This window comes from Heptranchias perlo, chromosome 1 (genome assembly GCF_035084215.1).
Source record: "Heptranchias perlo isolate sHepPer1 chromosome 1, sHepPer1.hap1, whole genome shotgun sequence".
NCBI lineage: Eukaryota > Metazoa > Chordata > Chondrichthyes > Hexanchiformes > Hexanchidae > Heptranchias > Heptranchias perlo.
Window position 1 is genome coordinate 113250682 of NC_090325.1, and position 16334 is coordinate 113267015.

General features: G+C 42.7%; 1 protein-coding gene across 1 annotated transcript in view; it reads left to right on the plus strand.

Moving 5' to 3' along the window:
• LOC137325010 (ethanolamine-phosphate phospho-lyase-like) overlaps window positions 1–16334 on the plus strand; it is a 45580-nt gene that overhangs the window by 12469 nt on the left and 16777 nt on the right. Inside the window, exons 4-8 of the mRNA XM_067989713.1 lie at window positions 41–115; window positions 9404–9497; window positions 10218–10334; window positions 12851–12933; window positions 15083–15308. Of these exons, the coding sequence (XP_067845814.1) occupies window positions 41–115; window positions 9404–9497; window positions 10218–10334; window positions 12851–12933; window positions 15083–15308 (595 nt within the window). The remainder of the gene's footprint in view (window positions 1–40; window positions 116–9403; window positions 9498–10217; window positions 10335–12850; window positions 12934–15082; window positions 15309–16334) is intronic.

The following is a 16334-nucleotide window of genomic DNA, read 5'->3' on the forward strand; positions in this document are numbered from 1 at the left end:
GTTAAATCCAATCTTATGGTTCTGTATTTTCTTTTAACAGCTCTGAAGCTAATGACCTTGCTCTTCGCTTGGCTCGCCAGTATAGTGGTCACCATGATATCCTAACTCTTGACCAGTAAGTATAGAAATTATAGGAAAAACATATTGAAACTGGTAATTGTTATTCCAGAAAGACTGGCTGTACTTAAAGTAGATAAATCATCTGGTCCGGATGGGATGCATCCTAGGTTGCTGAGGGAAATAAGGGTGGAAATTGCGGAGGTACTGGCCATAATCTCCCAATCCTCCTTAATTATGGGGATGGTGCCAGAGAACTGGAGAATTGCAAATGTAACATCCTTATTCAAAAAAGAGTGTAAGGATGAACCCGACAACCACAGGCCCATCAGTTTAACCTCAGTGTGGAGAAGCTTTCAGGATAAAATTAATAGTCATTTGGATAAGTGTGGATTAACAAAGGAAAGCCAGCACGGATTTGTTAAAGACAAATCGTGTTTAACTAACTTGATTGAGTTTTTTGATGAGGTAACAGAAAGGGTTGATGAGGGCAATGTGGTTGATGTTGTGTATATGGACTTTCAAAAGGCGTTTGATAAAGTGCCACGATATAGACTTGTCAGCAAAATTGAAGCCCATGGAATAAAAGGGGCAGTGGCAGCATGGACACGAAATTGGCGAAGTGACAGGAAACAGAGAGTAGTGGTAGACGTTTGTTTTTCAGACTGGAGGAAGGGATACAGTGGTGATCCCCAGGGGCCGATACTAGAACCCCTGCTTTTTTTAATATATATTAATGATTTGGACTTGGGTGTAAAGGGCACAATTTCAAAATTTGCAGATGACGCAAAACTTGGAAGAGTAGTAAACAGTGAGGAGGATAGTGATACACTTCAAGAGAGCAAAGACAGGCTAGTGGAATGCGCGGACATGTGGCAGATGAAATTTAATGCAGAGAAGTGCGAAGTGATACATTTTGGCAGGAAGAATGAGGAGGGGCAATATAAAGTAAAGGGTACAATCCTAAAAGGGGGTGCAGGAACAGAAAGACCTGGGGGTATATGTGCAGAAATCTTTGAATTGTGGGACAGGTTGAGAAAGCGGTTTAAAAAAACGGACGGGATCCTGGGCTTTATAAATAGAGGCACAGAGTACAAAAGCAAGGAAGTTATGTTGAACCTTTATAAAACACTGGTTCGGCCTCAACTGGAGCATTGGACATAAGAAATAGGAGCAGGAGTAGGCCATACGGCCCCTCGAGCCTGTTCCGCCATTCTATAAGATCATGGCTGATCTTTGACTTTAACTCCACTTTCCCGCCCGATCCCCATATCCCTAGATTTGCTTAGAATCCGAAAATCTATTGATCTCAGCCTTGAATATACTCAATGACAGAGCATGCAAAGCCCTCTGGGGCAGAGAATTTCAAATATTCATGACCCTCTGAGTGAAGAAATTTCTCCTCATCTCAGTCCTAAATGGCTGACCCCTTATCCTGAGACTATGTCCCCTAGTTCTAAACTCTCCAGCCAGGAGAAACATCCTCTCAGCATCTACCCTGTCAAGCCCTCTTAGAATCCTATATGTTTCATTGAGATCACCTCTCATTCTTCTAAACTTCAGAGAGTATAGGCCCATTCTACTCAATCTCTCCTCTTAGGACAACCCTCTCATCCCAGGAATCAATCTAGTGAACCTTCATTGCATTGCCTCTAAGGCAAGTATATCCTTCCTTAGATAAGGAGACCAAAACTGTACACAGTACTCCAGGTGAGGTCTCATGAAAGCCATGTAGAACTGTAGTAAGACTTCTTTACTGTTATACTCCAACCCCCTTGCAATAAAGGCCAACATATCATTTGCCTTCCTAATTGCTTGCTGTACCTGCATGTTAACTTTTTGTGTTTCTTGTACAAGGACACCTAATTCTCTCTGAACATCAACATTTAATAGTTTCTCACCATTTAAAAAATATTCTGTTTTTCTATTTTTCCTACCAAAGTGAATAACCTCACATTTCCCCATATTATAATCCATCTGCCATCTTCTTGCCCAATCACGTAACCTGGCGCTATCCCTTTGCAGACTCTTTGGGTCCTCCTCATAGCTTACTTTCCCACCTAGCTTTGTATTATCAGCAAACTTGGATACATTACACTCAGTCCCTTCATCTAAGTCATTGATATAGATTGTAAATAGCTGAGGCCCCAACTAATTACAACCCGCCAACCCAAAAACGACCCGTTTACTTCTACTCTTTGTTTTCTGTCCGTAAACCAATCCCCAATCCATGCTAATATATTACCCCTAATCTTATGTAACAAACTCTTGTGTGGCACCTTATCCAATGCCTTTTGAAAATCCAAATATATTACATCCACTGGTTCTCCCTTATCGAAACCTGCTATTTACACCCTCAAAATCTCTAATAGATTTGTCAAACATGATTTCCCTTTCATAAAACTATGTTGACTCTGCCTAATCATATTATGATTTTCTAAGTGCCCTGTTACTACATCCATAAGAATAGATTCTAACATTTTCCCTACTACTGATGTCAGGTTAACCAACCTATAGTTCCCTGTTTTCTCTCTCCCTCTTTTCTTGAATAGCGGTGTCACATTTGCTACCTTCCCATCCACTGGGACCGTTCTAAAATCTAGGGAATTCTGGAAGAGCAAAATCAATGCATCCACTATCTCTGCAGTCACCTCTTTTAAAACCCTAAGATGAAGGCCATCAGATCCAGGGGATTTGTCAGCTTTTAGTCCCATTAATTTCCTCAAACTTTTTCTTTACTGATCTTAATTACTTTAAGTTCCACCCTCTCATTAGACCCTTGGTTCCCCACTATTTCTGGTATGTTTCTTGTGTCTTCTACTGTGAGGACAGATGTAAAATATTTGTTTAACGTCTCTGCCATTTCCTTATTCCCCATTATAATTTCTCCTGTCTCTGCCTCTAAGGGACCCATATTTACTTTCGTTAATCTCTTCCTTTTTATATACTTGTAGTTGCTCTTACAATCTTTTTACATTTCTTGCTAATTTACTCTCATATTCAATTTTCTCCTTCTTTATCAATTTCTTGGTCATCCGTTGCCGATTCCTAAAACCCTCCCAATCCTTGGGCTTACCAATCTTTTTGGCAACATTGTAAGCCTCTCCTTTTAATCTAATCCTATCCTTAACTCCTCTAGTTAGCTGCTGTATCCAGTTCTGGGCACCACACTTTAGGAAGGATATAAAGGCCTGAGAGAGGGTGCAGAAAAGATTTACTAGAATGCTTCCAGAGATGAGGAACTTCAGTTACTTGGATATACTGGAGAAGCTGGGGTTGTTCTCCTAACAGCAGAGAAGGTTGAAAGGAGATTTGATAGAAGTGTTCAAAATCTTGAAGTGTTTAGATAAAGTAAATAGAGAAACTGTTCCTATTGGTGGAAGGGTCGAAAATCAGAGGACACAGATTTAAGGTGATTGGCAAAAGAACCAAAGACGACATGAGGAGAAACATTTTTACGCAGCGAGTGATTATGATCTGGATGACGCTACCTGAAAGGGTGGTGGAAACAGATTGAAGCATGGCTTTCAAAAAGGAATTGGATAAATACTTGAAGGGAAAAAATTGCAGGGCTACGGGGGAATGGGCCTAACTGGATTGCTCTTACAAAGAGCCGGCACGGGCACGCTGGGCCGAACGGTCTCCTTCTGTGCTGTAACCATTCTATGATTCTATAAAGTGAGACCAGAAGTTAATGTACAAAAATATATATATATTTTAAACCGGGCACTGAATAGCAGAGTGAGTTAGACACCATTCTTTTTTCCCTAGGTTCTGGGTTGAAATGCAGCCTAATGTGCTTTGATATTGATGTTTGTTTAGTTTTGGATTGTGGGAGAAAGACCAGCTGTGCGTTGGCTCCTTCTATTTATGTTGGAAAAAAAACGTTTCCCTTATCCCAGCTGCAGGAATTGTCCGATCTACTTTTTTGTGTCAAGTTAAAATACAGGAACGGAACTCTACCTTTCTGTAAAACCTGCCTTTGCTGCTGTGCCATAAGAGTCCGGTAATACAGAAAATTAACAGGGCTATGACATGCTACAACATTAAATACTTGTATTGGTTGCTGACATTTTAGTTCAAGCCTTCACTCTCCAGTTTTACTGGGCAGATTCCCTTCTTCTGTTGCAGCCAGAAAATAGGTGATGAAGGTTTACAGCATGGGAAGGGAACAGAAAGTCTTCTAATATTGTGACAGTTTACTTCATGCAGCAGGAAGCATGGGTTTTACAATAAAATGCAGTTCTGTTGTTGTACCTTAACTTGACTATATAGATGTGAGTGTATATACTCTGTCACATCATTATAATCTTAGTTCACCTCATGAAGGCCTCTCAAACCTTCTGTTGAATCATAGCTTTTCATTATACTCCAAGCCATCTATTCTCTTCGATTATTTCTGATGACAACCTCGGCATCCTATTTGACCCTGAGGTGATACTTCGACCCCGTATACTCTCCATCACAAAGACTGCCTACTTCCACCTCCATAACATCGCCTGTCTCTGCCCCTGCCTCAACCCATCCGCAAAACCTCATCCATGCTTTTGTCACCTGCAGACTCGACTATTCCAATGCTCTCCTGGCTGACCTCCCATCCTCCACCCGACATAAACTTGAACTCATCCAAAACTCTGCTGCCTATATCCTAACCAGCACCAAGTCCCATTCGTCCATCACCTCTGTGCTCGCCAACCTACATTGGCTCCCGGTCAACCATTTTTAAATTCAAAATTCTCATCCTCGTGCTCAAATCCCTTGTGGCCTCATCCCTCTTTATCTCTGTAACCTCCTCCAGCCGTGCAACCCTCTGCGAACTCTGTGTTTCTCCAACTCTGGCATCTTACACGTCCCCCACTTCCTTTGCTCCACCATTGGCGGCCGTGTCTTCAGCCGTCCAGGCCCTCAGCTGGAATTTCCTCACTAAACCCTTCCACCTCTCTCCTCCTTAAGGTCCTCCTTAAAACTCACCAAACTTTTGGTCACCTGTCCTAACAGCTCATTCTTCGGCTTGGTGTTGATTTTTGCCTGATTATGCTTTTGTGAAGTGCCTGGGAACATTTTTCTACATTAAAGGCGCTATATAAATGCAAGTTGTTGTCAGTATTTCAGGATTATCTACTTCTGTCTATTTGCATAAGTTACGATTCTATGAAATATGTATGTAGTTTCTAAATTTGCTAGCACTTGTGTGGCAAGATGTCTATAGGAAGGAGGGGCATTTAAGTAGATTTTAAAAGCTTTGCCGGTTTGTACTCCAAAAGGATCTTCTTTAACATTAGGGTCATGTAAACCCCTCTGTCTGAATTCTGTGAGAAGTGTTGTTCACTCTACCCTCTGAGATTTGCATTATGAGTCAACGCATTGATATAACATTCTTCTATTATTTTAGCAGAGGCATTCACCAAATTAAAAACATGGTTTAAAACAGCTGACAGTGATGTCATACACATGCATTAAACATTTGGCTGCTGTTAGTCGTAGAGTCATAGAGTTATACAGCACGGATAGAGGCCCTTCGGCCCATCGTGTCCGCGCCGGCCATCAGCCCTGTCTACTCTAATCCCATATTCCAGCATTTGGTCCGTAGCCTTGTATGCTATGGCATTTCAAGTGCTCATCCAAATGCTTCTTGAATGTTGTGAGGGTTCCTGCCTCCACAACCCTTTCAGACAGTGAGTTCCAGACTCCAACCACCCTCTGGGTGAAAAAGTTCTTTCTAAAATCCCCTCTAAACCTCCCGCCTTTTACCTTGAATCTATGTCCCCTTGTTATAGAACCCTCAACGAAGGGAAAAAGCTCCTTAGTATCCATCCTATCTGTGCCCCTCATAATTTTGTACATCTCAATCATGTCCCCCCTCAGCCTCCTCTGCTCCAAGGAAAACAAACCCAATCTTCCCAGTCTCTCTTCATAGCTGAAGCGCTCCAGCCCTGGTAACATCCTGGTGAATCTCCTCTGCACCCTCTCCAAAGCGATCACATCCTTCCTGTAGTGTGGCGACCAGAACTGCACACAGTACTCCAGCTGTGGCCTAACCAGTGTTTTATACAGCTCCATCATAACCTCCTTGCTCTTATATTCTATGCCTCGGCTAATAAAGGCAAGTATCCCATATGCCTTCTTTACCACCTTATCTACCTGTTCCGCCGCCTTCAGGGATCTGTGAACTTGCACACCAAGATCCCTCTGACCCTCTGTCTTGCCTAGGGTCCTCCCATTCATTGTGTATTCCCTTGCCTTGTTAGTCCCTCCAAAGTGCATCACCTCGCACTTTTCCGGGTTAAATTCCATTTGCCACTGTTCCGCCCATCTGACCAACCCATCTATATCGTCCTGCAGACTGAGGCTATCCTCCTCGCTATTTACCACCCTACCAATCTTTGTATCATCAGCGAACTTACTGATCATACCTTTTACATTCATATCCAAGTCATTAATGTAGACCACAAACAGCAAGGGACCCAGCACCGATCCCTGTGGTACCCCACTGGCCACAGGCTTCCAGTCACAAAAACAACCTTCGACCATCACCCTCTGCCTTCTGCCACTAAGCCAGTTTTGTATCCAAAGTGCCAAGGCACCCTGGATTCCATGGGCTCGTACCTTCTTGACCAGTCTCCTGTGGGGGACTTTATCGAAGGCCTTACTGAAATCCATGTATACCACATGCACTGCGTTACCCTCATCCACACGCCTAGTCACCCCCTCAAAAAATTCAATCAAATTAGTCAGACATGATCTTCCCTTGACAAAGCCATGTTGACTATCCCTGATTAATCCTTGCTTCTCCAAGTGGAGACTAATTTTGTCCTTCAGAATTTTTTCCAATAATTTTCCTACCACTGATGTTAGGCTCACTGGCCTGTAGTTCCCCGGTTTTTCCCTACTCCCCTTCTTGAATAATGGTATTACATTAGCGGTTCTCCAGTCCTCTGGCACATCCCCTGTGGCCAGAGAGGTTCTGAATATATGTGTTAGAGCCCCCACAATCTCCTCCTTTGCCTCACACAGTAGCCTGGGATACATTTCGCCCAGGCCTGGGGATTTATCCATTTTTTGGCCTGCTAAAACCGCCAATACCTCCTCCTGCTCGATGTTAATATGTTCGAGTATATCACAGTCCCCCTGCCGTATTTCTATGTCTACATCGTCCTTCTCCATAGTGAAAACAGATGCAAAAAATTCATTTAGAACCCCTCCTACATCTGCCGGCTCCACACACAGATTGCCATTTTTGTCCCTAATGGGCCCTATTTTTTCCCTAGTCATCCTCTTACCCTTAATATACTTATAAAACATCTTAGGATTTTCCTTTATTTTGCTCACCAGTGTTATTTCATGGCCCCTCCTTGATCTCCTAATTTCTTTTTTAAGTATCCCCCTGCACTTTTTGTACTCCTCTAGGGCTTCCTCCGTCTTTAGCCTTTTGTATCTGCCAAAAGCCCTCCTTTTTTTCCTAATCCATTCTCGTATATCCCCTGACATCCAAGGTTCCCTGGAGTTCTTGGAACCACCCTTGACCTTTACGGGAATATGTTGCCATTGTATGGTCTCAATCTCCCTTCTGAAAGACTCCCATTGCTCCGATGCGGATTTTCCTACAAGCAGCTGATCCCAGTCCATTTTGGCCAGATCCTGCCTTATCCTATTAAAATCGGCCTTCCCCCAATTTAGAACCTTTATTTCCGGCCCCTCCCTGTCCTTTTCCATGACCACCTTAAATCTCACCGAATTATGGTCACTGTCACCAAAGTGCTCACCTACTAGCACTTCTTCCACTTGGCCGGCCACATTCCCTAGAATTAGGTCCAGTACCGCCCCCTCTCTTGTAGGACTTTCTACATGCTGGCTCAAAAAGCTCTCCTGGATGCACGTTAAGAATTTTGTACCCTCTAAGCCTTTTACACTCTGAGTATCCCAGTTAATATTGGGGAAGTTGAAATCCCCCACTATTATTACCCTATTATTTGCACAATTTTCTGAGATTTGCCTACATATCTGTTCCTCTATCTCCCCCTGACTGTTTGGGGGCCTATAGTACACTCCCATCAAAGTGCTTGCCCCCTTTTTGTTTTTAAGCTCCACCCATATGGCCTCATTAGAGGAACCTGCTAATATATCATCCCTCCTTATGGCAGTAATTGATTCTTTAATTAATATTGCGACCCCCCCTCCTCTTATACCTCCCCCTCTGTCTCGCCTGAAGATTCTGTACCCCGGAATATTGAGCTGCCAGTCTTGCCCCTCCCTCAACCATGTCTCTGTGACAGCAACAATATCATACTCCCATGTGTTTATCAACACCTTCAGTTCATCCACCTTATTCGCAAGACTCCTTGCATTAAAATAGATGCCATCCAGCCTTGCCCTCACATATTTGCCCTGTCTTCCAAGCTGACTTGTTTTTTTCTCTATATTTGGCTGCACATCACCCCCTATTGTAGCTCCACTCTGTATCCCAGCCCCCTGCCAAGTTAGTTTAAACCCCCCCCAACAGTGCTAGCAAACCTCCCCGCAAGGATATTTGTCCCGCTCTGGTTCAGGTGCAACCCGTCTGACTTGTACAAGTCCCACCTTCCCCAGAAGCAGGCCCAGTGATCCAGGAAACTGAAACCCTCCCTCCTGCACCAACTCTTTAGCCACGCATTCATCTGTTCTATCCTCCTATTTCTATACTCACTAGCCCGTGGCACTGGGAGTAATCCAGAGATTACAACCTTTGAGGTCCTGCTCTTTAATCTGCTACCTAGCTCCCTAAATTCTTGATGCAGGACCTCATCTCCCTTCCTACCTATGTCGTTGGTCCCAATGTGGACCACGACCTCTGCCTGCTCACCCTCCCCCTCCCCCTTGAGAATGCCCTGTAGCCGCTCAGTGACATCCATGACCCTGGCACCAGGGAGGCAACAAACCATCCTGGAGTCACGTTTACGGCCACAGAAACGCCTGTCTGTTCCCCTTACGATAGAATCCCCTACCACTATAGCTCTTCCACTCTTTTTCCTCCCAGCCTGTGCAGCAGAGCTACCCCTGGTGCCAGGAAGTTGGCTGCTGCTGCCTTCCCCTGATAAGTCATCCCCCTCAACAATATCCAAAGCAGTATATTTGTTTGAGAGGGGGACGGCCACAGTGGTGAGTGTAATTTCTAGGCTATGGTGTAAAAGCAGTCTGGCGCCATCTGTCCACGAAAAGCAGAGGGAAATTCCTGGAAGTATTTACTTTTCCAAGAACTTTTAGTAATGTAAGACTCCTTTACAAAGAAACTCATGATGCAATTACTCACCTGTGTGTCTAAGTGACATGTATTTGGATTAAACCTGAATTTCTTTCACTTCCCATACAGTGCTTACCATGGCCACGTAACATCATTGATTGACATCAGCCCCTATAAATTCTATGAGCTTCGTGCAGGAGGTCAGAAGGAGTTTGTGCATGTTGTGAGTATTGGTAACAGTTGGACATTTCTTACTTTTTTAAATGGCGTTCGCGATAAAACAGTGAGTGTGAGTAGACACTTACCTACAGAATTTCTGTCAAGAACTTTGAAGCTTCCCCAAGGTTCCGTTGTAAAAGCAGTACATAGTCTGGAACTGAGCCATATACACCAGATAGGAACCGTCTTCTACCCCTGGTCTGCTAAGTAGCTGATCTCAGCCACGATGGTGGTAGGGACGTTACAGTTAGCTTTAGTACACCAATGCTAGGCAGAGGAAAAATCAGCTAATATTCCCGCTGCTGATTTGCAATCCACTGAATTGCGGAGAAGTGTAAGTGCAGACAGTATCAGGCTTGGCTGTGATGCTGTAAAAAATGGCCACTTGGGTTAGTTGCTGCCTATCAATAGGTATCCCAGCACCAATCAGCATCTTAAGAAGAGAAGAGATTCGAAGGAAGAAAAACAAATATAGTGAGTTATCAGAGCTCAGAGTAACATGAATGAGCGGTCATTTTAATCATATTTTACAAGAAAGTCTTTTTATTTTTGTTCTACTGAGAGACGCTGGAAATGGATCCAGCACTTTCAAAACCTAAGAATTTGGATGCAATCTAGTTTTGATAGCCTAGGGACATGAGCGCTTGAAACATTTTCATTTTTACTATTCTGCTGAACGTGGGCTTGTAAATTGAATTATACATTTTTGCTTTTCCTCTTTTAGGCACCATCCCCAGACGTCTACAGAGGAAAGTATAGGGAGGACCATCCTGATCCAGCCTCAGCCTACGCAGATGAAGTAAACTTGCTAATTCAAGAGGCGCAAAAGAAAGGCCGCAAGGTTTGTAGCCAGTCGGAGCAAATTAGTTGTGCCATGGTGGGATAAGTACTATCCACCCAGTATTCTAGGTCCGAATTCAAAATTACATTGGAGCAAATGAGATTAAAAACATGTCGCTTTTTTTCATAGCTACCTCGCCTGAAACAGGAACTCCATTATTTTACGTTACTAAGCTTTTGATAGTGTTGACATGTAATATTTAATTTGCTGTATTTTTCTGTGCATATGTTCACTGACAGATAATAGTGTGAGAAAAATGTAGGTCTGACCTTTTGTGATAAATTTTACTTCTTTGAAGTATATTTTTTGCGTGATCTATTGTTCACCTGCCAAAGGTGCTGTAACCTGAAATGGGTTTGAAAGTTTTAAAAGGGTGAAAAGTTTGGTTGTGTGCTGCAAGAATTATCCCAAGTCCTTGATAAAAGTTGCTTTGGTAGGAAGATACAGTAAAGCTGTACAAATGAGGTACCGCTGTGCTGTAATATAACAGAGATGCCAGCTTGCTGTATTTAGTACAGACGCTTCATGCTTTTCATTAAAATCTGGCTCTTTCACCCCTGTGAGCTCGGATCAAAAGCAGCACAGACTGATGGGATGAAAGTCTCCCCTGTCTGTTAGCTGTAAGGGTGCAATGTGAAATGAGTTTGGGCTTTCTTGGTCCATCATAAAACTCTTCCTAATTTGGCACTGATTGGCAAAATCACTCAGGCAAACCTAACTTTGCTTGATGTGGAAATGGGGAAAAAAAATTGTCATATTGGAGTAGTGGATGGTGTTTTTCTGAGTTTGGGGCTAAAGCACATAGTTGGTAGTCAAGGGAGCTTTACTCCTCGTCAAGCTGTGCTGCACCTCACCTGAGTGTTTATGCTTACACTAGGTACCAAAAATGGGAAGTGTCCAATTTCCACTGTTTTCACTGAAGCTTGGAGAAATTGTAAGAAGCTAAGGTTAGTTGGAAAACACAGAGGGGATGGATTTCCGTTGAAGTGGGGGGCGTTCTTCTGATCGCCTGCCGTAAACTTCGGCAGAGATCCATGTAAACACCAGACAAATGGCAAAACCTGTGGAAATTCATCTCCGGAGTCTTTGTGTTAAATATGACAAGTTGACATCCCAGTTGCATCACAACACACAAACTTATTTTTTCACAGTGCTTTAATGGCAACGCTCAAACTGGGACGCTGGCATTTAAAAATTCTGACTGATTCATGATATGGGCCTTGAAATGTGAATGAAGGAATTGGTCCTGACACTGTAACTGCCCACTGCTTGTGTTACAAAGTAATGCTAATGAATTTAATGTCTGTGAATTACCTCTGAGCTGCTCCCGCTCCGCCACTATCACAACTTCACCAGACGTGCAATGGGATTTCTGCCGCACTTCCGGCAAAGTTACGACAGGAGCAGCTCGGAGAAAATTTCCAGCTCATGTCTTGAGACACTGATTGTATTGTAAATATAGTGAACCATCAGTCGGGCAAGTGATTTGTTGCAGGATGTGATTTACCAATTAGATCCACCAGAAACCAGTATTTTCACTTCCCCCAGCACTTTTTATGCAAAATGTGGAAATTCCCAGGATATCACACTGCACTATGTCTTGCCAAATCACTTGTCCTAACCATCAGTCCAAAAGGTTAGATAGGTCATGACCTTATACCTTTCTTTACTAATGGATAGTTTTTTTTCTCTTTCTTCCCCTTTTGTTGGATATTTTCGCAGGTAGCCATGATGTTGGTCAGTCGCAGAGAGAGTAAAGGCTAATGTCACATGTGCAAGTGGCATCGCTAGTGTGCAGTCATTTATTTGAAGCACCAGCTTGCTCAGTTACTCTCTAACTACTTCACCAAGGCCAGAGACGTGGTTTATTTCCAGGAGGACCATCAACTGTGGAACTGTACTATCCGGGGAGGGCTCCTAACTTTTTGTCTAGTATTTAATAACTGCAAATCCAGGCAGAGGACTTGTGAGTCCATATGGAAAGTGAGCAAGTATAATGTACTAAAATAGATTTCTGGTCTGTCAAGGAGCCTCACAGTTGCATATTGTACTTTTGACTTTTCCTGATAAACATTTGCATTATTGTTAACAGACCTTCCCTTCGTAGCAACATGTGCAAAACCAATCAGGGGTTGAAATTCCACTGAAATAAACTAAACTGGTTAACAACAACTTTGTTGAAACAGTGCCCAGAGAAATTTTACTTGGGGGCATTAACCAATGCACTAAAGATAGGAGGAGTCAGTGGGATTTCAGCCCTAGGTACTGAAACATTCTTTGACATTGTTTTTTTACAAATGGCACTGCAACCTGGAAGGCACAGTGGAATACTCTGGTGGGCAGAGTAAGCTGAAGATGTACAGTGACTTCTGACATCCTTGCTTTGTTGTATAAGTGACTGTGGAGTGATTAACCGTTATGTCCCTGGCTTTCGATGCAAGCACTGACCATTTAATTCCTCTTTGCACAGTGCAGGCTGGAGATGTGTAGTATTCATGTCATCTTCTTTTGTATAGATGGCTGCGTTTATTGCTGAATCCATGCAGAGTTGCGGAGGTCAAATAATCCCACCACCTGGCTACTTCCAGAAAGTGGCACAGTATGTACACAGTTTGTGTTTCTCTTTAAGGAACGAAGGCCTGATATAGCTTTTTAATCTACTTTGTAATTAAAACCTTCTATCTTTGTTTCCCAGAGTAAGAGTGGATGGGGCTTTTATAATGCACTGATCTGAACTTTGTGTTTTGGGGTGTGATTATCTGAAATTTGTGAACACTGTTTATATGTTATTTGACTTCTTTTGTGGAAAATGTATTGTTATATTTTCTCCCTTGCCGTAGTGTGTTTCCCCATACTACACATTAATACCCTGAAGAAGAGACTGGGAAAGCAACCTATACTCAGACCTTTGTCAGGGCCTCTTTTGATCCAGCTGCTAAGAAGTGCTCAAGAGCAACCTGAGAGCCTCTTTATGTGTTTTCTTTCTTCCATCCCCTCTCGGAATTGCCTGGCTTCTACTCTGCCTCTCTCTGATACTGTGGCTGGCTGAAACAGGGAACTTGATATGTATCTGAACCCACCGTATGACAGCACATCGAACATAACCCTTTCAATTATACATTTTCAGTACAGAATACAAAATGATGAACCTCTATTTTTCCCCACAAGTCTTTTTTTTAGTTAAGACCTATTTAATAATTTTAAAGTTCTAGTTTATAACCCATATTAAAAGCATAACTCTTACTAAACTTTATGATGTATTTAGCAGGAGCAAAAAGATTTGTCGTTCCTTTACTGTGCTTATAAAAGAAAGTAACACAGTGATTATGTTACTGGACTAGTAATCCTAGAGGCCTGGCCTAATAATCCAGAGTTGTGAGTTCAATTCCCACTATGGCAGCTGGGGAATTTTAATTCAATTAATTAAATAAATTCTGGAATTAAAAAAAAAACTAGTATCAGTAATGGAGGCCATAAAACTACCGGATTGTTGTTAAAAAACCCATCTGGTTCACTAATGTCCTTTTAGGGAAGGAAACCTGCCATCCTTACTCAGTCTGGCCTATATGTGACTCCAGACCCACAGCAATGTGGTTGATTCTTAATCACCCTCTGAAATGGCTTACAAAGCCACTCAGTTGTACAATCTCGCTACGACAAGTCATAATAAGAATAAAACTGGACGGACCACCTGACATCAGACCATTAGGCACCAGACATGACAAAGGCAAACCAAGCCCAGTCGACACTGCAAAGTCCTCCTCACTAACATCTGGGGACTTGTGAACTCCCTATCTAACAGAACTGTGGGAGAACTTTCACCACACGGACTGCAGTGGTTCAAGAAGGCGGCTCACCACCACCTTCTCAAGGGCAATTAGGGATGGGCAATAAATGCTGGCCTTGCCAGCAACGCCCACATCCCATGAACAAATTTAAAAAAAGAAAGCTGCTTACTAGCATTTGGCTCCTCTGTACAAATGCAGATGTAGAATAGAAGCAGGCTTGTATTGCTGGAGAACATTGCATCACAGTCTAAGTAATATCATTAGAAGGGATTTCCATTTATATAGCACTTTTGGCATGTAGTCACTGTGTAGGTAAACACAGCAGCCAATTTGCATGCAGATAATCTGTTTTTAGTGATATTGATTGAGGGATGAATATTGACCAAGACACTTGAGAGAACTCCCCTGCTCTTCCTCAAATGTTGCTGTGGGACCTTTTACATCCATCCAAGAGGTCAGATGGAGCCTCAGTTTAACATCTATTCTGAATAGCAGCACTTCATCTGACAATGCAGTGCTCCTGAAGTATCAGCCTAGATTATATCAAGTCTCTGGTGTTGGGCTTGAACCCATAACCTTCTGACTTAAGAGGCAAGAGTGATACCAATAAGTCACAGCTTCAGATGATTTTTTAAAATGTAGTTTTGGGGGGATTAGTTCTTATATGGGCTTCAGAGAACTAAATTGAAAATCTCCCACATTTCAACTTAACATTAGAACACCCAAACTCCAGTTCTAAATCCTCCTCCATAATTCTCATAGGTTAAAATGTAAATCACAGTTTACAGGCAAAATGTTCTTATGAATTGATCATCTGAAGAAATCTTCAATGTATAGCTGGTGTGGAGATACATTTTGTACAAAACATAATTTGTATTATCTGTGTATAAAAGGATCTGTTCTGCTGTTCGTGGTTTGTTACCCTGTCTTGTGGAACTGGATTACTGCTTTTGTTTTCAGATACGTGCGTAGTGTGGGGGGAGTGTTTATAGCCGATGAAGTCCAGGTCGGCTTTGGCCGAGTCGGGAAACATTTCTGGGCCTTCCAGTTACAAGGCGAAGACTTTGCTCCAGATATTGTCACCATGGGCAAACCCATCGGAAATGGCCATCCCATGTCCTGCGTGGTTACAACCAAGGAAATTGCAGAAGCATTTGGAGCATCTGGGCTTGAATATTTTAACACTGTAAGTTATTGAAGATTCTAGTTTGCTAAAGATTTTAGAGCATTCCCAGTGTAAAACTGAGCCATAGAGAGCATGAAGGTCCTGGATCCCAGGCCCTAGGTGAGTGCTGAGTTAGCTGTTCTCCACTGGGCTGGTGGAAGGCCCACTATAATTGACCACAGCATCCTGGACTAGGAAGGAAAAAAATTAGTCAAGAGTTCCTGCTTTTGATTGTTATCCAGTGACCCCATGCTGGAAAGTACGAGGTGAGATATGTGGATATCTAGTGCTGGCAGGATTAGGGGTGGCTGTCGTGGCCTTTGTAGTTGAATAACCTACCAACACTCACTCCCAGGCTCACATGTAGAATAGTTGAGGTGCTAGAGGTTGCCGTTATATGTAGAACTAAACCCAGCGAGATTCAGTGCTTTCATGAGAGGAGGAGGAAACATTGGCCAGCGGCTTTGGGGAGGGGGCTGGACGAGGGCAGAGACATTTGAAGATTTCAGTTGTGTAAAGAAAACTTAAAATAATTTTTCTGAGTCTTAAATTGTAACTAATGTCTGATCGTGAGGTTTCTTTTGTAGAGGGAGTTTCACCATCTGACTTTTTGAAAAACCTTTATAAAAATTTTGTTTTGGAGGGAGTTTTGATTACCCCAGAAAATTGGCTCGCAGGAGTGACTGTTGCTGACACTGCAAGGAACTCAATTAGTTGTGGCTGAAATAATGATTGTTGAAAAACCTTGGAGTGTCAACTGTGTCTCCATCAAACTAATTGTTTCCCTGTCTCCCCTCACCCCTTGAAAAACTCCCCTGTGCTCTCAGGATATTCTGGTTTTATTTTTAAAGTTTTTCTTTTTTCTCATTCAGTTAGAGAATGCAGGTATGGATTGGCAAAGAAGAATCATAGAATCATAGAAGTTTACAACATGGAAACAGGCCTTTTGGCCCAACATGTCCATGTCGCCCAGTTTATACCACTAAGCTAGTCCCAATTGCCTGCACTTGGCCCATATCCCTCTATACCCATCTTACCCATGTAACT